At 40.4% G+C, this 17728-nt stretch overlaps 1 protein-coding gene across 1 annotated transcript in view; it reads right to left on the reverse strand.

Annotated features, from left to right (window-relative positions):
- LOC143861288 (uncharacterized) overlaps nucleotides 1-5911 on the reverse strand; it is a 30870-nt gene extending 24959 nt beyond the window's left edge. The window contains exons 1-2 of the mRNA XM_077372228.1: nucleotides 5684-5911; nucleotides 1372-2368 (exon numbers count right to left, since the gene is read on the reverse strand). Coding sequence (XP_077228343.1) covers nucleotides 1372-2297 — 926 coding nt within the window. The 5' untranslated portion in view covers nucleotides 2298-2368; nucleotides 5684-5911. The remainder of the gene's footprint in view (nucleotides 1-1371; nucleotides 2369-5683) is intronic.
- Nucleotides 5912-17728: the final 11817 nt, after the last annotated feature.

The raw sequence follows: 17728 nt of genomic DNA on the forward strand, positions 1-17728 counted from the left end.
CGGTTGAATACACCTTGAGCCATAGCCTCCTCTATCTGGGTGCCAGCCACGATGAAGTGTTTGAAGTCTGGATAGTATTGCAAAGACATGTGATACTGGAGCTGGGGGGAAATATTTTTCATGATTATCTGGACTTGTTCTTCCTCAGACGGGCGCTCCATCATCTGAGCTGCTATTCTCCTCCATCTTTTCACAAAAATCAAAAAGGATTCCCTCAAGTCTTGCTTTGTTCTCTCTAAATCCTTTCTGGTGATTTCTGTCCCATCATCATATTTGAATTGCCTGATGAACTGCTCGCCGATATCCTTCCATGTCCTGTAACGAGTCTTGTCCAAGACCATGAACCATCTCCTCGCAACCTTGGTTAGGGAAACTGGGAACAATTGAGCCATTTGCTCAGAAGATAAGCCTTGAGGCTGACACATGATGGTGAACATTTGCAAATGTGTGATTGGACAACCCACACCATCATATTTGTCGAAATCGGGCATTTGAAAATTGGCAGGAAGGCGAATTTCGGGAAATAAAGTAAGATCACTTGGATTGAAACCACCCTGGTCTTGAAACTGAATGCCTTGAACTTTCCTGGTAAGAGTCTCTAATTTCTCCATAACAGACTTATCAACCATGGACTGAGAAGGCCTACTCTGATTCTCGCTGTACTGCTCTTTTTCTAAGTCTTCTTCGACTTTATCAGGGATATTGATGAACACTGTTTGGGCAGGTGCTACTGGAGTAGCTGCTTGGCGCATAGGCCCTTTATCCTTGGACAACGACGGTTCCAACTTTTCAGAAAGCTGAGCCTTGATAACTCGGTTTTCTTCTTTGAGTTCTTGAAGCTGTTGGAGAATCAAGGTAAGAGTATCGGTAATAGCAGCGGGTGGAAGACCATCTTGGTTGTCTGCCATTGGTGAGGATGAGGACGGGAAAGAAGGAGATGCTAGGGTTCTTAGAGAAGGTGGCGGAGAAACAGATTTCCTCTCTAACCGCGAAGAGACCCGAACCCAAGGAGTATTAGGGTTAGCTATGATGTTTATTGCCCTGTAATATCCGAAAGACATATTTTAAAATCAGAGAGAAGAATAGACGATGATGCACACATAGACAAAGATAATGAAAGAGAAGGATGGACTTTATTGATCAATCATTAAAATTTGAGTACATGGTTCAATCTTTCAAAGATAAACATGGAACTAAGCATTCTTTTTAGACTTCTTCTTCGGACGACAATCTTCCTCAACTGACTCCTTTAAAGGTTTGATGATTCTTGCATCCCAAGCAGATGAAACAGCTTTGACAATCTTGGGCTTGAGACCCTCAGGCGGATAGAAATGATGAAGGGGAGGCACAATGGATTGCTCCCTTCCATACTGACGCTGAATCCTGGCAGGAACATAAAAGGAAGTCTTTTTGAGACCAAGAAGGCGAACGTAGTTAGCTTCTCCGGTGTTGAAGACAGCTTCTTGGATTCCGGGAATTTGCCAATAAATCTGATCTTCTTGGCGAGAATTTAACCATTCAACCCAATCGCTTTTATGATCGAAAGAAACATCATGACGCCATTCACTGAAGGTGTATAACGTATGATCAAAATGGACAGGAGCTGCAATTTTTAGCTTGTGGCATAACCACACTTGAAGTAATGCAGGACATCCTGAGAAAGACCCAACGAAAGAGCGAATATAAGAGCTTGGACCTGAACTGGCACGAAGGTGAGCCATATCATCCAATCCATTGAAAGTTTCTGCAAGCATAGTAGGAATTGGATTGGCGCCACGATCCATTTGATCAACGAGGTCCAGAAGAACAGCTGACGCAAAGCGAGAAGGCTGGACAGTGAGGAACCTAGCAAAGGAGCAGAATCTCAAAGCGCGCCGTCGAGCTTTTTGAATATCAACAGCACCAATGTATCCAACAGGAGGGTAAATGTCAATCAGTCGCTGCATGGACACTTCTTGGCCTTTCATGAAAGAGTTCATGGATTCATCTGGATTATCCATCAAGCAAAGGAACAAAGGACGATAATCTGGAACACAGGATGGCTTCACTAGAGGGCCATCCACAGGATATTCCAATAAGGCACACCATTCTTCAAAGGTGGGACACATTTCTTGGTTGCCAAAACGGAAGACATGATGATCGGGATCCCAACACTCTGATGCGGCATAGAGTAATCCCCAATCGAGCTTGATGGTTGCCACGTAGCCGAAGAGATTTTTCTCTTGTTCACTTATGGCGTAGATATGGGATTCTCTTAATGTACCACGGATCCAATCAAGAATTGTACGAGTAGACATAGTGCCCGTAAGCCAAGAGAAGGGATATAAGAATGATCAGGATTACATGAACACGAGATTGGGATAAGTTCCTGCCAGTACAAGGAAAGTATGAATACATGATCGAATCATACGATAGAAGAATGAAAGGCATACGATCGAAAGATTAGATGAGATAGCATAAGATTGCTTTCAACGGATAGATCAAGAATGACTAATCCTATGAGATCTTTGGAAATGATAGGATTTATATCCTAACCCCTAAAGGAAATTTTTTTTTTTTAATCTCGCACATTTTAACAGTGTGACCTGAAGGCATCAACCCTAATCCTAATCAAGCGGAGTGGAGAGAGGATCTCGACTCATGACTTTGTTCGTGTACCTAGGACCGATCGTAGCCATTGGAAGATGGTCTACGGCCTAATCTAGACACAAATAGGTAGGATATCCTAAACTAGGCTCACACACGTGATACACATGTGTTCGTATACTACATGCATGTGTGGGTTAATCTAGGGGTAAGGCCAAGAGTTCCCTTAGCGCGAATCCCTGTTCGATATACTGTACCAGTGTCCGGCGTATCAGTACGTGAACAAGAGATCCGTTTACGTACCATAAAGGTACTAGGCTAAAGGTGGAATGCTTCTCTAGCACAAAGGCACCAGGTGATGAAATCCCAGTCAACCATGCTAGATAACACTCCGGGTTCCTAAAATAGGACGTGTGTGCACGTGAAATGCAAGGGTTTAGATGCAAGTGATGTAAGTGTGTGCAATAAGTTTGCGCAATCTATGATGCCTTCAGGTTTTGTTAGATTAAGTTCAAGTAAAATGTGATGAGAAAATAAAACAAGGCAAACTAATCTAACAAGTATAGAGTTTTTATGAGCCAGTTAAATTAAATTCAAATGAATTATCTTTTGAAATTTTAATGAAGTTAGGTGGTCCCCAGCAGAGTCGCCAAACTGTGGTACCCGATCCCGCGAGAGGGGTGGGGCGCGAGCCGCCGCGCTCTCTCTCTTGGTCTCCCGTACCCACGCGATTGGCGTGTGCATTTAATTATTGATTTGAATTCGTCTTTCATGTGAACTTGGGATCACTAAGGCAATCCGAATTCCACACGAAAGAGACTGATAGAGTCGCCACCTAGATGTGGGATCTAGGACCCGAAATTAACCAGAACTCTAGACTCGCTACCTGGTTACGAGAATGGAAGGTATGGGGAGTTATCCGCCACATGCACCATTCTTGCCCGATAATCGGTCTTCGATTCCAAAAGCTAACTCTTTTAAATTTATTTTAAATGGCTCATTCAACTCTATGTTAATGTGCGAACTAAGTGACATGCATCCTATGATCTAATTTCAATGAGAATCCTAAATGTGTATCTTGATTTATTAATTTGTCTGGATTCAATCTAAGTGAAAGTTCTCCTAGAATTCTAATTTCATGGAAAGTCTTAAGTGATTTGATTAAGTATTTACAAGAAAATTAATATACAAAACACCATAATTTGTTGTGGTGCCGACTCGCGGGTGGTATGCCATCAGACATCCAAGCTGCCTACGTACCCAAGCCTCACTGGGATCAGAGTCGACGTAGTTCGGTGCACCTAAGCTAAGCTACTTATGCCTAACTCAACTAGGACACCGACCTAGACGGGATTGACTGTTTCAACAGTTTTAGGAGAAGTTATTTAATTCAAGTTGAGGATTTTATTATCTTAGGATTTCATCTAAGATGCTATATGATTCTCATCTAAATGCAAATGGTCCCTTAGACTAATGCAGGTTTGCCTACATCCTAGTTTACTAGGCTTGTCCTAGGGAAAGATTGGGTGACTAGTGTAACTAGACCTATGGCACGGTTGCTATACATAGCAAACGTCCGTGATGAGGCTGGACTCCTAACTCTAGGACTCCCTAAAACCTAAGACTCCCTAAAACTTAGGACACGACACGACACCGGTGTTCCTAAATTGGGCTCTAAGGATCCTTACGACGGAAACCGTAATCCAACGGTTCCGAGAGACACGAGGTGAATCGATTTCAGTTCTTGAGGTTAGTGAAAAAAAGGATGGAAGAGATGATGAAATAGTGTGAGGGAATGAGAAAGATAGAGAAAGGTGCGACTGAACTTGGGAGTGCCAAATTGCCTACGTACCCCGCGATGGGGATCAAGCCACACGTAGTTCCGCTGGGGAGGTTACTTGGATTTTGGAAAACAGAATTGGTATTTGGATCAGGAATCGGCTTTGTATTTGAGCATTGGACTTGAGATTCAGAAACATTGATTTAGCAATGGGATTTTGGAATTGGGAATTTGCATCAAAGAATTGAGCATATAGGAATCATCAAGGGTTTGAATTTTGGGAATTCAAAATGGGCGGGCTTATGAGATTCGGCCAAATGGATTCAGACATGCGACTCAGATTGTGTTGGGATATGACTTGGTTAGGCAAAAGGGAGGAAGTTCTATTAGGTGTAAACGGGCATTAGTAGAATAGGGGAATGACTCGGTTGTGACATGGAAGGCCGCCACTTGGTCGAATGCGACTCGGTTGCATTGGGATGGGTTGATTAAGGAATTGGATTGAGTCAACTAAGGGGAGAGTCCAATCGGTTAAAGAGGTTGAGCATACTCGACTAGAGAGTTGGGTCAACTCGACTAGGGAGGTTGGCTAGAGTTGACTCAGTTGAGCTGGGTTGGGATCCCACTTGGTTGGATTGTATTGGGGCGATTTGACTTAAGCTGCAGGTGGCCTGGCTGGGTTAGATTTAATGTAACCAGATTTATGGATAAATGGTGTGCCTCAGTGAGTGGACAAAGGTATGGCTTGGGTTGATGTGACTCGGTTATAGGGTTTAAGGCTTATGGGTATGGGGTTTAGTGAGTTGGGTCTAAGTTAGGAGCAAACCCGAGACTAGCCATGGTCTAACCAGGAGGAAGCAGGGTACAAACCAGGGTGCGGACCAGGGTGCACCAGGGTGCGAACCAGCAGGGAACTAGGGTGCGAACCAGCAGGGGAACCAGGGTGCAACCAGCAGGGAACCTGGGTGCAACCAGCAGCGAACCTGGGTGCAACCAGGGTCTAACCAGAGTGCGAACCAGCAGGGAACCAGGGTGCGAACCAGTATCGAACCTGGGTGCAACCAGCAACGAACCTGGGTGCAACCAGGGTCTAACCAGAGGCTAACCAGGGGGAACCAGGGTGTGAACCATTAGGGAAAAATAAAAATGAAGATCAGATGGGTTAAGAGAAGAGGGAAACATGTATAACTTCAAAGTCTACCATCAAGAAGAATATGAGTAAAGATTGATCCTAGATGCTTCCTAACATGGTTTTTCTTTTAAAGTAAAAGATATGCATGAAAACAGACCCTACATAAAATTGAAATAAATGCCTACCTCTTTGAAAACCCACTTTGTGTTTGATTTTTCTTTGATGTTAATTCCTTGAAGATGATTCCTTGCTTGATAATGACCGCTTTTGATATATATCACCCAACGTATAAAATCACCCGATCCGGCAAGGATGGCCGAACCCTTGAAGAGATGAGGGAGAGGGATGAATTTTCTAAGAGAGGGGTTCTTTTTTTTCTTCTCTTCTTCCTTTCTTTTGGATGGTGGGATGAGAGGGTATTTATAGGAGAATGGGATAGGAGGTTAGGTGAGGTTAGGTGGTTAGGTGAGGTTAGGTGAGGTTAGGTGAGGTTTGGATGGTTAGGATGAGAGGAGAGGTTAGGTGAGGTTAGGTGAGGTTTGGATGGTTAGGATGAGAGGAGAGGTTAGGTGATTTTGGATGGTTAGACCCAGGTCAAGATCTGCCATTGATCTAACGATTTACGGAAATCGGGTCTCGGAATGGAATCAGGGTCCGGGCTATGAAGTGACCCTAGCTTATTTTGTCCCGATTGATGATCCGTAAAGTCAGATCAAGATATTAATGACCTAAAACATATAAATCAATGATAGAGGGGGTTCTCACATGGATTTAACACACTAAATTCACCAATCAGGGTATTTTTCAATTTTTCGGATCTAATCATCTCACCAGGTACATCTCTTTATCATTTTGTTTTTTCAAAAAAATTTGAGGATGCATACTTTACCAATGAAATTCTACGGATCAATATATTAGGTTATTGTTGGTTAAAGTAAGGCAAAATGTGGGTGTCTACACAGAGCTTCCGCAGCGATCAGTTTATAAATTCAATCTTGAGAAATAAGTAAATAATCTTCTTCTAAATATCTATATTTGTAATTGTAGAAGAAAGAGATCCAAACAAGAAGAAGAAAACTAGAAAGCAAAACCAATAACACAACCAAGAGGAGAGAGAAGAACTTTTCTCTTGAATATTGAATAAAACAAAATTTTACACCACACCCCTTCTCTACTCTTGTTTTGCACTTTGCACTTCCTCCCTTTTATAGACAAAATAATATAAAGTCCTATTCTAATTTAACTAATTGAAAAATAAATATAAATACAAACCTATTTTAAGTCAAACTCTACCAAGGCCAATCCTCTTCTAACCAGACCACAAAACCAATAAGATTCCTATCCTTAACACAACTTCTAGTTTAAGTAGGATAACCACGAAACTAATTCTAACTAACCTAATCTAGTGTGCCCCATCGGCCCCACCCCTCCGATGAGAATCGGCAAGAGTAATGATGACTCTCAACAGCATTTCCAAGTAACAAGGAGAAGAAGAACGATATTGAAGAGAAGAAATGTGTTCTCTTGATGCCAAATGAACAAACAATGAAGGCCAAATTGTTTTAATACTCAAAAGACTTCAAATTTCACTAAAATGAATTGTAATAAAAGAGCCCAAATTATAGCTTACATTAAAAATCTATGTTAATGTTAACATTTCTTTATTATACTTAACTTTTTTAAGCAACTACTAATACAGTATTAAATGCAAAACATAAATTAACTAAGGCCCGTTTGGATACCTCATATTTTGTATTCGGATTTGGAATTGAGTTTTGAATACAAAATGAGTAGATCTGCCACCTCATGTGGAGGGAGACAAAGAGGAAAGGGGGTTACTTCCTAGTAGAGGGGAGAGGTTGAGGAGCAAAGAGGGTGAAGGAAACTGCGAGATCTGTGGATTTCCAATTACTTATTTCCCTTGCATATTTGGAAATCTGATTTTTTCACTGTCAGCCGCTGATTTGGAAATCCAAGGAATTGATCTGGAACCAAATTACAACACAAAATGGGCTGCAAATGTGAGAAATCCAAATCAAAATCTTCCCGCCATCCAAAAGGGTGCTCCGTTTGGTTGGTCGGGGTGGCTTGGAAAGTAGTGGAATATGAAGCCAAAAGAAGTCAAACGGGAGGAGACAAACATTTTGATTTGTCTAGAATTATCTAGAAGAATAGTGAAGTAGTGTTTGGTTGCACGGCATATCGTCGGAAAGTAGGAGAATAAGTAGGGGTGTCATTACCAATATAGGGATAGAGGAAAGAGAGATGGAAGAGAGAGAGAGCATCATTCCCTATAAAATTCAATCAAAATTCTTTTGTTTTGAAAGGATTTGCTTTTAGAGGGGACAAGGAATCCACATCATCTGACAAGTAATTATTACATGGGAGACATCAGACATCCAAGGGAGTCCAATGCTATTTTGGCAACCAAACGATGGAATGGCATGCCAAATCTCAACCAAATTCCGACTGCTACCGAGCTTTCCTACAACTAAATGAAGCATTTATACAATTCCAAAACAAAAAAAAACTAAGTCCTAAGAATATAATAAACGCTCAAGAAAATAGAAGACTTCAACATGATCTAACTGTTGACTCTTTATGTGAAAAGAAGTCTTTTTGTAATTCAAACTTACAATTGGGTGTTTTTAGTAATTCTATGTATGCTTTTGGGCTTCCCTCCAAAAAGACTAAAGTCATGAGAAAACTTTAGTCCTAGATGGGAAGTGTGAGAGGATGAGAGTGGCCATATATATACTTTCACTCTCTTAACCTTGTAAATGAGCAAGAGGTTATGGGGATCCTACGCGCACGGATCGCCCACTTGGGTCCGGTGGGCTTTTGATCTTACCACACACGCGCGCCGCCCGGCTCGGCCGGCCGCGCGCGTGGACCTAAGGCTTTTCTTTTTCTATTATTTATTTTTCCTTTTAACGGTCAAGAATTTATTTATTTTGTTTTAATTCTTTTTTTACCGTTTGAGATTCCTTAATCGTGGTTTAGTGACCGTTTGGAAAACGTCTCTCACGCACTAAAAGAGTGAGACGTTTCATCATAACGGATCGATTACCTTTCTATATAAATCGGTTTTAGAGAAACAGAAGATCATCCTTGACGGATTCTTCTTCTGCTCTTTCTCTTCTCTGGCTTTCTCTCTGATTTTCTGCTCAAGGCTTTTGGCAAATATAAGCGAGTTCTTAGGCATCCGGGCTGCGTGAGTGCACACCCCTGGAGCGAGAGTTGTTGTATCCTGGAGGCATACGCCGAGACGCCCATCTGCACCGTTGATTCGTCATAGTGGGGGCGAGATTTGCCTTAAGGACAGCGAAGATTCTTCGTGCCTCAACTCGATAAGTGATCTAACGATTTATTTTTCCTTCACAGATTATTATTGCAGAAAATAGTATTAGAAATCTCTGTCTTCAAGTTGTGAGATTAATTTCTTATAAGGTATTTTTCGAATCCTAAATTACAGATTTGCACATCAATTTTTTCTAACACTAACGACATATCAACCGGCCATTGAAATTCTCGGAAAGCTACGGTGAAGGTTAGTTACATGGGATTTTTGTGGGATTTTTTTTTCTTTTGGAAGCATTTTTTGTATTTTAATGGCCTAGATCTTTATTAAATCCTAGATAAAGATCCGAGGACTGTTAACATTAGCATCATCTTATGACACAAAAACAAGTACATTTCTTGTGTTCTTTCATGCAATGAAGATAGATACGATTTGAGCAACTCAACATTTGCTATCGTGAGAGTGACTCTCTGCGTGGAGTCATTATCGAAAGAAAATCGTTGAAGCAAAACGTCAAACCAATTACGGATTGCCACGTCATGTCTCGCAAAGTGTCAAGAAATGATTCTCATTTGACGTTGACATTTGACGTTGATTTGTGGGCCCCACTAAATTGTCTTTGTCCGGCAGAATCCCGTATCCAATTTCTTATCTGTTCGTTTCTCTGTGGTGGGGGGTGGCCGCCCCACTCCCGTCCAGTGCTTTTCACCTAACGTCACTATCTCGTGACACGTGTCTCTCTTCAGTTGGTTTAAGTTTGAACGGCGAAGGTCAGCTCACCTACGAGCCCCATATAAAATTGTTAGCCAGCTCCGATGCAAAAAATTTAGGCCGGTGATATTATCCCTATCTAGTCCACATCCGGTACGACACTACTCCAACCGGTCTCTCTCCGATATGAACGGTTCGTGTGGCCAACAATTAATTTGTTTAAATCTTTGAGCAAAGTTAGGCCGCACCCACTTTTTCAAAATGAACTATATGGCCCACACCGTTGGATGATCTGAAGTTTAAAACTGAACGTCGCCTCCAGAAACAACCAATCAACGACGTGGGTTAGCACGTCGTTTTAAGAGAACCAATCAAGATAGAAATGTTTTCTACTTTTAGAAATGGTGACAGGATCCGGTGGTGGAATTTGGATTTGGCGTGAATATCATTTTTATGATGGTGTTATGTGGCCTATCCATCGATAGTGCACTGTCCAGGTTTTAAAAAGAATTGAAATGCTACTGGATAGTGGCCTATTGATCGATAGTGCACTGTCCAGGTTTTTTAAAAACTTGAAAGGCTACTGGACAGTGGCCTATCGACCGTTAGTGCACTAGGCCAGATCTTAAATATGTTTTGTCGCAAGAAATTATTTTCACAGCATGATCCTAGCCTTCCGATCTAAAGAGAAACTGCATATTATGGAAAATTCTATAGATCGGAGGGTTGTGATGATCCTATGGAAATGATTTTGGGACACAACCTATTACGTTGTGGCCCATCAAATGGACGGCTTGGATCATCCTATGGTATGGACCGCACACTTCATTTTGAAAAATCTGGGTGGGGACTACAATTGGGCCTTAATACTACTGCACAGCCCACACCATAGGATGATCTAAGCCGTCCATTTGATGGGCCACAGCGTAAATAGGTTGTTCCGCAAAATCATTTCCATAAGATGATTGCAACACTCCAATCTATAGAGGTTTTCATAATATACAGTTTCTCTTTAGTTCGGAGGGCTAGAATCATCCTAAGAAAATAATATTTTGGGTCAACCTATTTACATTGTGGCCCATATAATAGACGGTTTGGGTCATCCTATGGTGCGGTCCGTACAGTTCATTTTGAAAAATATGGGTGGGGCCTACCTTGTTCAAAGGTTTCGACAAATTCATTGTTGGGCCCACCAACGGTTCATGCTAGAGAGAGACCTGTTGGAGTAGTGTTTTACCGGGTGTGGACTGGAGGGGGAGAATATCACTGCCCGAACGACTTTATCCTCACCAAAGCTGTTTTCTGTTACAGTTTTACTAAGAAGTGAATGACCTTTAGCACAAGTTTGGATTGCAAGAAAAACATATCCAGGAAAGAGTTTTCTTCAGAATTTTTTTTTCTGTTCATGAAATGGTGGATAATGATTTGATTATGTTTAATTTGGAGGGATTATCATAAATTGAAGGCTCCGGCCATGTTTGGATCCCAAGAAAACCATTTGTGATGAAAAAAATTTCTTGAAATTTTTTTCTTTCCACTGTTTAGAGGAAAATGCTATGATTATGGTTAATTTGGAGGGATTATCTTAAATTGAAGTCTCCTGCCCCGTTTGTATAGCAAGAAAAACATTTCTGAAGGAAAAGCTTTTTTAGAAATATTTTTCTTTCCGCTATTTAGAGCGAAATGATATGATTCTAATAAATTTAGAGAGATAATATCATAAATTGAAGGTCCCTCTAAGTAAACACTGAATATGGTTGGTTCAAGTTATCATTTTCCAAGTGTAAAAAATAAGAAAATTTAGAAATATTTTTCCTTTCCAAAAGTTTCCAGAATATTTCTTCCAACCAAACCAGGCCTATATAAAATTTCCGGCAAACGGAATTTTTTTGGTTCTTGGGATTTTTGTGGAACAAAAAACTTCGCGGGAGATTGGTGGGAAAAAAAACTCCCTGGAAGTATCCCTGTAAAAATAAAAATCCCATGTTTGTTAACCGGACTATGGTGGGATATTTGTTTGGTTGCTTGAACTGTTGGGAAGAAAAAATTTCTTCTGCAAGCTTATTTTTGGTTCCTGGGAGTATTTTTTTTTCCTTCCCGAGGTTTCGTGCAGGGTTATTTTGGTTCCTGGGATTATTTTGGGCCCACCAACCAAACGTGGGTTTCCTACGAAAATTCCACAAGAGTCCCAATAGTCAAAAAAATTACAGCAACCAAACGGAGATTATATGGTGCCCGAGCAGGCATGCACATCACGTGTAAAAAGCACGCCTTTGATATTTCCAATAGCAGCACAGTTTTTAAGAGGCTGCTATTGGATCAAGAATCAAGGGCACTACTTCCATCGTACAGCTTACACCAGCACGTCCTCTCGGGCACCATATAATTTCCCATTTTTTAAATGTAATAGGAAATTTTAGAAAGATGATATTCCCCACCCCCTACCTACAGTATTTGCACACCCCTTTAACGTGATTTGACATAAAGTTGCCCACTTTTCACGTCAAAACAGGTTATTAAGGGGGGGTATGCACGTAATGGAGGGGAGGTGAAAATATCATCTCCTTTTTCCTTTTTAAACTTTTTGAAAAAAAAACCCTGCAATCCAAACCGGGCCTTCCGGAGATGGTTTCACCATTTTACTAGAACTTGCATATGAAAATGAGTAAAAAGATGTCTTTTTTATGGAAGCAAATGAGGAACAAAATCATGCATGTTCAGATCGTTCTAAAACAAAGATAAGCTTGAAGTTGGGCAAAAAATCATGCATGTTCAGATCGCTCTAACACCTATCAAACTAGCAAAACTTAAGGTTCTAATCCAAATAAATAACTAAATATTTAACGGTGTTTGGATCTAAGGAAAAGAAAATTATGGAAATAATATTTTCCATGGAAAAATATTCCATTGGAATTAAAATTCTATTGTCTGGTTGGCTTACCTTGACAACAAAAGGAAATTTTTTATTTTTGGAAAAAAAATCATGAGAAATGAGCTTACCAGACGCTAAAACAGGAAAAAAATTGGGCGCTGATATCCCCCCCCCCCCCCCCCCCCCCTAACGTATTCCCACGATTTGACCTCTCTCTCTCTCACACACACAACAGGAACAGTTGGTGGGCCCAACAGAAACCATTGGTGGAATGGTGGGCCCATCTTTGAACAACGTAGGCCCCGCCCATACCATACCATAGGATAATCCAAACCGTCCATTTGATGGGCCATAAACGTAAATAGGTTGTGTCCCAAAATATTTTTCCATAGGCGGATCCTAGCCCTCCGATCTAAATAGAAACTACATCTTATGCAACCTCTATAGATTGTAGGGTTGTGATCATCCTACGGAAATGATGTTTGGGGCACAACCTATTTACATTGTGGCCCATCAAATGGACGGCTCGGATCATCCTATGGTCTGAACGATACACTTCATTTTCAAAAATATGGGTAGGGCCTAAATTGGTACGAACCGCACCCTAGGATGATCCAAACCATGGACGGCTCGGATCATCCTATGTTGTGGACGGTACGCTTCAATTTGAAAAATATCGGTGGGGCCTACGATTGGGCCTTAATGTTAGTGTACGACCAACTCCATAGGATTATCGAAACCATGGACGGCTTGGATCATCCTATGTTGTGCATGGGCCTTAATGTTACTGTAAGACCACAGGATGATCCAAACCATTCATTTGATGGGCCAACCCTTTTGGGGGCACAACCCATTTACGTTATGGCCCATCAAATGGACGGCTCGGATCATCCTATGGTCTGGACGGTACACTTCATTTTCAAAAATATGGGTGGGGCCTAAATTGGGCCTTAATGTTATTGTACGAACCACACCATAGGAGGATCCAACCATGGACGGATTGGATCATCCTATGTTCTGGACGGTACGCTTCAATTTGAAAAAAAAATCGGTGGGGCCTACGATTGGGCCTTAATGTTACCAACTCCATAGGATTATCCAAACCATGGACGGCTTGGATCGTCCTATGTTGTGGACGGGCCTTAATGTTACTTTACGACCAACTCCATAGAATGATCCAAACCATTCATTTGATGGGCCACAATGTAAATAGGTTGTGCCCCAAAAATCATTTCCATAGGAATATCACAACCCTACAATCTATAGAGGTTGTATAAGATGTAGTTTCTATTTAGATCGGAGGGCTAGGATCTGCCTATGTAAATGATATTTTGAGACGCAACCTATTTATGTTTATGGTCCATCAAATGGACGGTTTGGATTATCCTACAGTGGTATGGGCAGGGCCTACATTGTGTAAAGATGGGCCCACCATTCCACCAACGGTTTCTGTTGGGCCCACCAACTGTTCCTGTTGTGTGTGTGTGGAGAGAGAGAGAGAGAGAGAGAGAGAGAGAGAGAGAGAGAGAAAGAGAGTGTGAGTGTGAGTGTGAGTGGAGAGAGACCGGTCAAATGGTGGGAAAGTGACATATCCTAACGTTTAACGTTAGCCAGCCGGGGGGGAACCAAAACTATTGAAGTAAAAAAATTAAACGTTAATTGGAGTCCAATAATCAGTTTTGGACATAGAATCTGTTGTCAAAGTCCAAATACAAGAAGGGGAAGGGCCTAACTATGGAACAAATTATGTTTGTATCCAAATCAAACTGAAATTATGTTTGAATCAACTCCACCACCTCACTTGTCTACACAAACCACATCTCTATCTAGTACATTTTAATTGTTTGTTGATAGCTTGAGGTAATTTATGTTTGGAAGTTGAATTTCTAAACCGGAATACCATTGATTTGTTTTCAGCCATGAGAGTAGATGCATTGTATTTTTCCTATCTTCAAATGAATCTGACTCTTGATTTTGAAGGCTATTAATTACATCTTTTCTTTTAATTCAGTTTATGTTTCCTACTGTTAATTACATTTGTTTTTTCAGCGCCCAAAAAATTGCGTGGCTTAACAGTTTGCCTACGTCAACACATGTGATTAGAGGGGCAATATATGATTTGCTCATCAACATGTCTAATACAGTGCCCCTGGTTGCACCATAAATTAGATGTGAGAATCTTTACTTTGTACGATTATTCACCCCCAAATGATAAATGTGCATCTTTTTATTCATGATAATTCCAATAGTGCTTTTGTGATTATGAAATATTTTTCTTGTTTACAACCGTAAAATCACTAAAATGGGGCATGCCTGATAACAAATTTGGGGCGAATATACCATTTTCTTTATTTGTTTTGTTTTATTTACAAGAAAAAAGGAGATACTGCAGAAATAGGAACGCCTTTTCATTATTCCGCGCATAGCACATGCAACTTTCTTGTATTTTGGAGTGTGTGAGTTTCAATCTATGTATCTGATATGTGCAAGTTAATCTTGTATATGGGGTTAGTTATTATCTAGTTATCATGTAGTGGCTATGTGTTTTAGAGTTATGGGGTTAGTTATTGGTGATGTGTCTTGCAAGTGGGTAGATGGACTTATGATGTGGCATTCTCTTTTACTTGTATTTATTTAGATGTAATTGAATGAAGGAGAAGAAGAGAAATTTACAGCAAAGGAAACTTATGTTTCTTGGAGAGTCATTGTTCCTCTCAATTTGAGCTACTAGGAGGTCCAGTTGCCTCGAATCAACCATTCCATCACCTCTGTCTATCTTTTTTCTTTGTTTAATTCTGTTACGGCCAATTAGGCACGTAACTGTATCTATATTATATAACTCCCTCCCTCCCAGAGAAGGGTCAAACTAAAATTAAATCCCTAAGATTAGGTGGAGGGGTCACCCTAATATAATAAGAAAAAAACTTCTCTTTGCGGGTGCATCGTTCTGTGCCTTTTTCTAATGTATAATGGGGAAATTTAAATGGTAATTGAAGGCTATTTGAAACTTTATAAATGGATAGTATATAATTACTTTAAAACTCAATTCAGGTCGCTGTACCCACCCACTTCTAGAAACTCAAGGTACAACCTATTTAATTATTTATGTTGCGGCCCAACAAATGAACTGTGTAGATCATCCTAATGAAGTGGGCACTTGTATTTTCTGAAAAATAATGGACTTCACGTGCACTCATCTTATAAAATCTCTGCATATGTGTAATGTTTTTTTTTTTTTAGCAAATATTATTTACGAAGTTATGTTTCTCTGAAAATCCGACCTAAAAATTAAAAGCATCTTCAAAACTTTTCACCGAACACTGGACCTGTCCCTGTTTCTTGTCTATGGTAACTACAGAATAGTTTTCTTTAACTATTAAATATCTTATAACTATGAATTTCTTTACAATTAAAAATATATGATAGATACCTTACATTAGGTTATTAATATGGTGCATGCACATATATGCAAAAATTTTTAAAAAGGGAAATGATATATTGGCCCCCTTTTCTTCCTCAGGCCACTCTGTTGTGGTGCAAAAAAAGTATTCATAAATACACTAGAAGGGTGTGGCCTGGGTAAGAAAAGGGCAAAGATATCACTTCCCTTGTTTTTTTTTTTTGTTTTTTTGTTTTTTAAATATAGTAGGGCCCGTATTATTTGAGGATCTAAAGCATTTATTTGTTGGGCCATGACTTGAATAGATTGTGCCCAAAAATCATCTCCATGGGTCGATCCTGACCCTCCAATATGTTGAGTATAGAACACTCTACATACTACAGCTCAGAGGGTTAGGAAAATGCTACGGAGATGAATTTCACAACACAACAAATTTAGGTCGGACCCAAAAAATGAATGGTTTGGATCATCCAATAATGTGGATCTCACTGATTTTATTAAAATACTTGTACTTAAGTAGGGACACATATGTTGTCCATGTGTGTTTGTACATTCCACAAAGTTCAATGATCCAAACCATTCATTTGTTGGGCCTTCACTTAAATGGGTTGTGCTCCAAAGATTGACTCCAAAGGGATGATCCTAACCCTTTGATCTGAAGTAACTTATTTAATGTGCAATCCCTCAATAGATCAAAGGGTGAGGATCACTCTGGCTCTATTTGGATGCCAATTGCAAGGGATCCTCAAGCAATATCTAAGAAAGAAAATGCACTTTTGGGATATATGATGCTTATGGTTTTCCATATGAAATATCTAAACAAACAGACAAGTAGCATCAAATCAGAGACATGGGATGATTTTTTTTTTAAATGAAATATTAGCCCATGGGAATTGTTATCGCATAAGGAATTTCGCGGCTGGTCTGTCTTTGTCAGACCAATCACCTCGTGAATGGAGACAAAAGCTGTTGTCTTAGTTCACGAGGTGGCTAATCTGAAATGCAACAGACCAGCTGCGAAATGCCTTTTGCGATGGACCCTAGCAAATCCCTAGCCCCATTTTCTTCCTATCCTCAAGAAGAGTAGTCATAAATACACTAGAGGAGGTGACAGGTGCGGTCATAAATATCACTGCTCCTTTTCGTGCAACGACGTAGTATCTAAGTTGGGCCCCAATAAATGAATGATCTCGATCATTCAACCATGTGGGACCCACTTCCCTTAGACAAAACTGGCAAAGTCTCGTCTTTAACTCACGAAACGGTATTTCTCGTAAGAATAATACTCACGGCGCGTACAGCCGTCTCGTGTAAGAAAAATCCAATATCTCCCGACGAAATATTGCTGCGATAAAATCTTGGGTGATGATAAATTCCCACCTCATGCAGCAGTTAACGCCTGTAGAAAAGTACGGAATGGAAGTAGTAGTTTCGAGTAACTACGGATTTTAGGTACTTTTTAAAACAAGCATAAAACACGGGTGATTCTTCAAAAAGGTGTGAGGAAAAGACCCCAATACCCTTCTGATATCAACAGAAATATGAAGGAGCTTCCTTTTTCATTACTGTCGATTAAATTGGGGCGCTTCACAATGCTTATTTTGATTCGTCTGAATGTGTATTTGAACCGACAGAACCTTAGGTTCGTTTCTCTATCATGGCCGTCGGAAATAATTAGAGACAGATGGATGCTTGACACGTGTTGAAAATTTTTTTGGAACGCTGCACGCCTCTATGCACAGCTGGTTTGGTTTGGATTTGAAATCTTTCTTTGAACCCAGAGTTCTTTGGGTTTGTTTAAATCTTGACGTCGCCAATATGCATAGACGGTCGGATCCATGACACGTGAACATCAATATAGAACGGTGGCGTCTTCTAATAATATCGTCTTTTTGTATGAGATTCCGCCGGCGTATCCATTATTTCCGCCAGCGTACACTCTATTT

Source organism: Tasmannia lanceolata, unplaced genomic scaffold (assembly GCF_043159265.1).
Source record: "Tasmannia lanceolata isolate RefF3 unplaced genomic scaffold, GAP_Taslan_0.1 ptg000037l, whole genome shotgun sequence".
Classification (NCBI taxonomy): domain Eukaryota; kingdom Viridiplantae; phylum Streptophyta; class Magnoliopsida; order Canellales; family Winteraceae; genus Tasmannia; species Tasmannia lanceolata.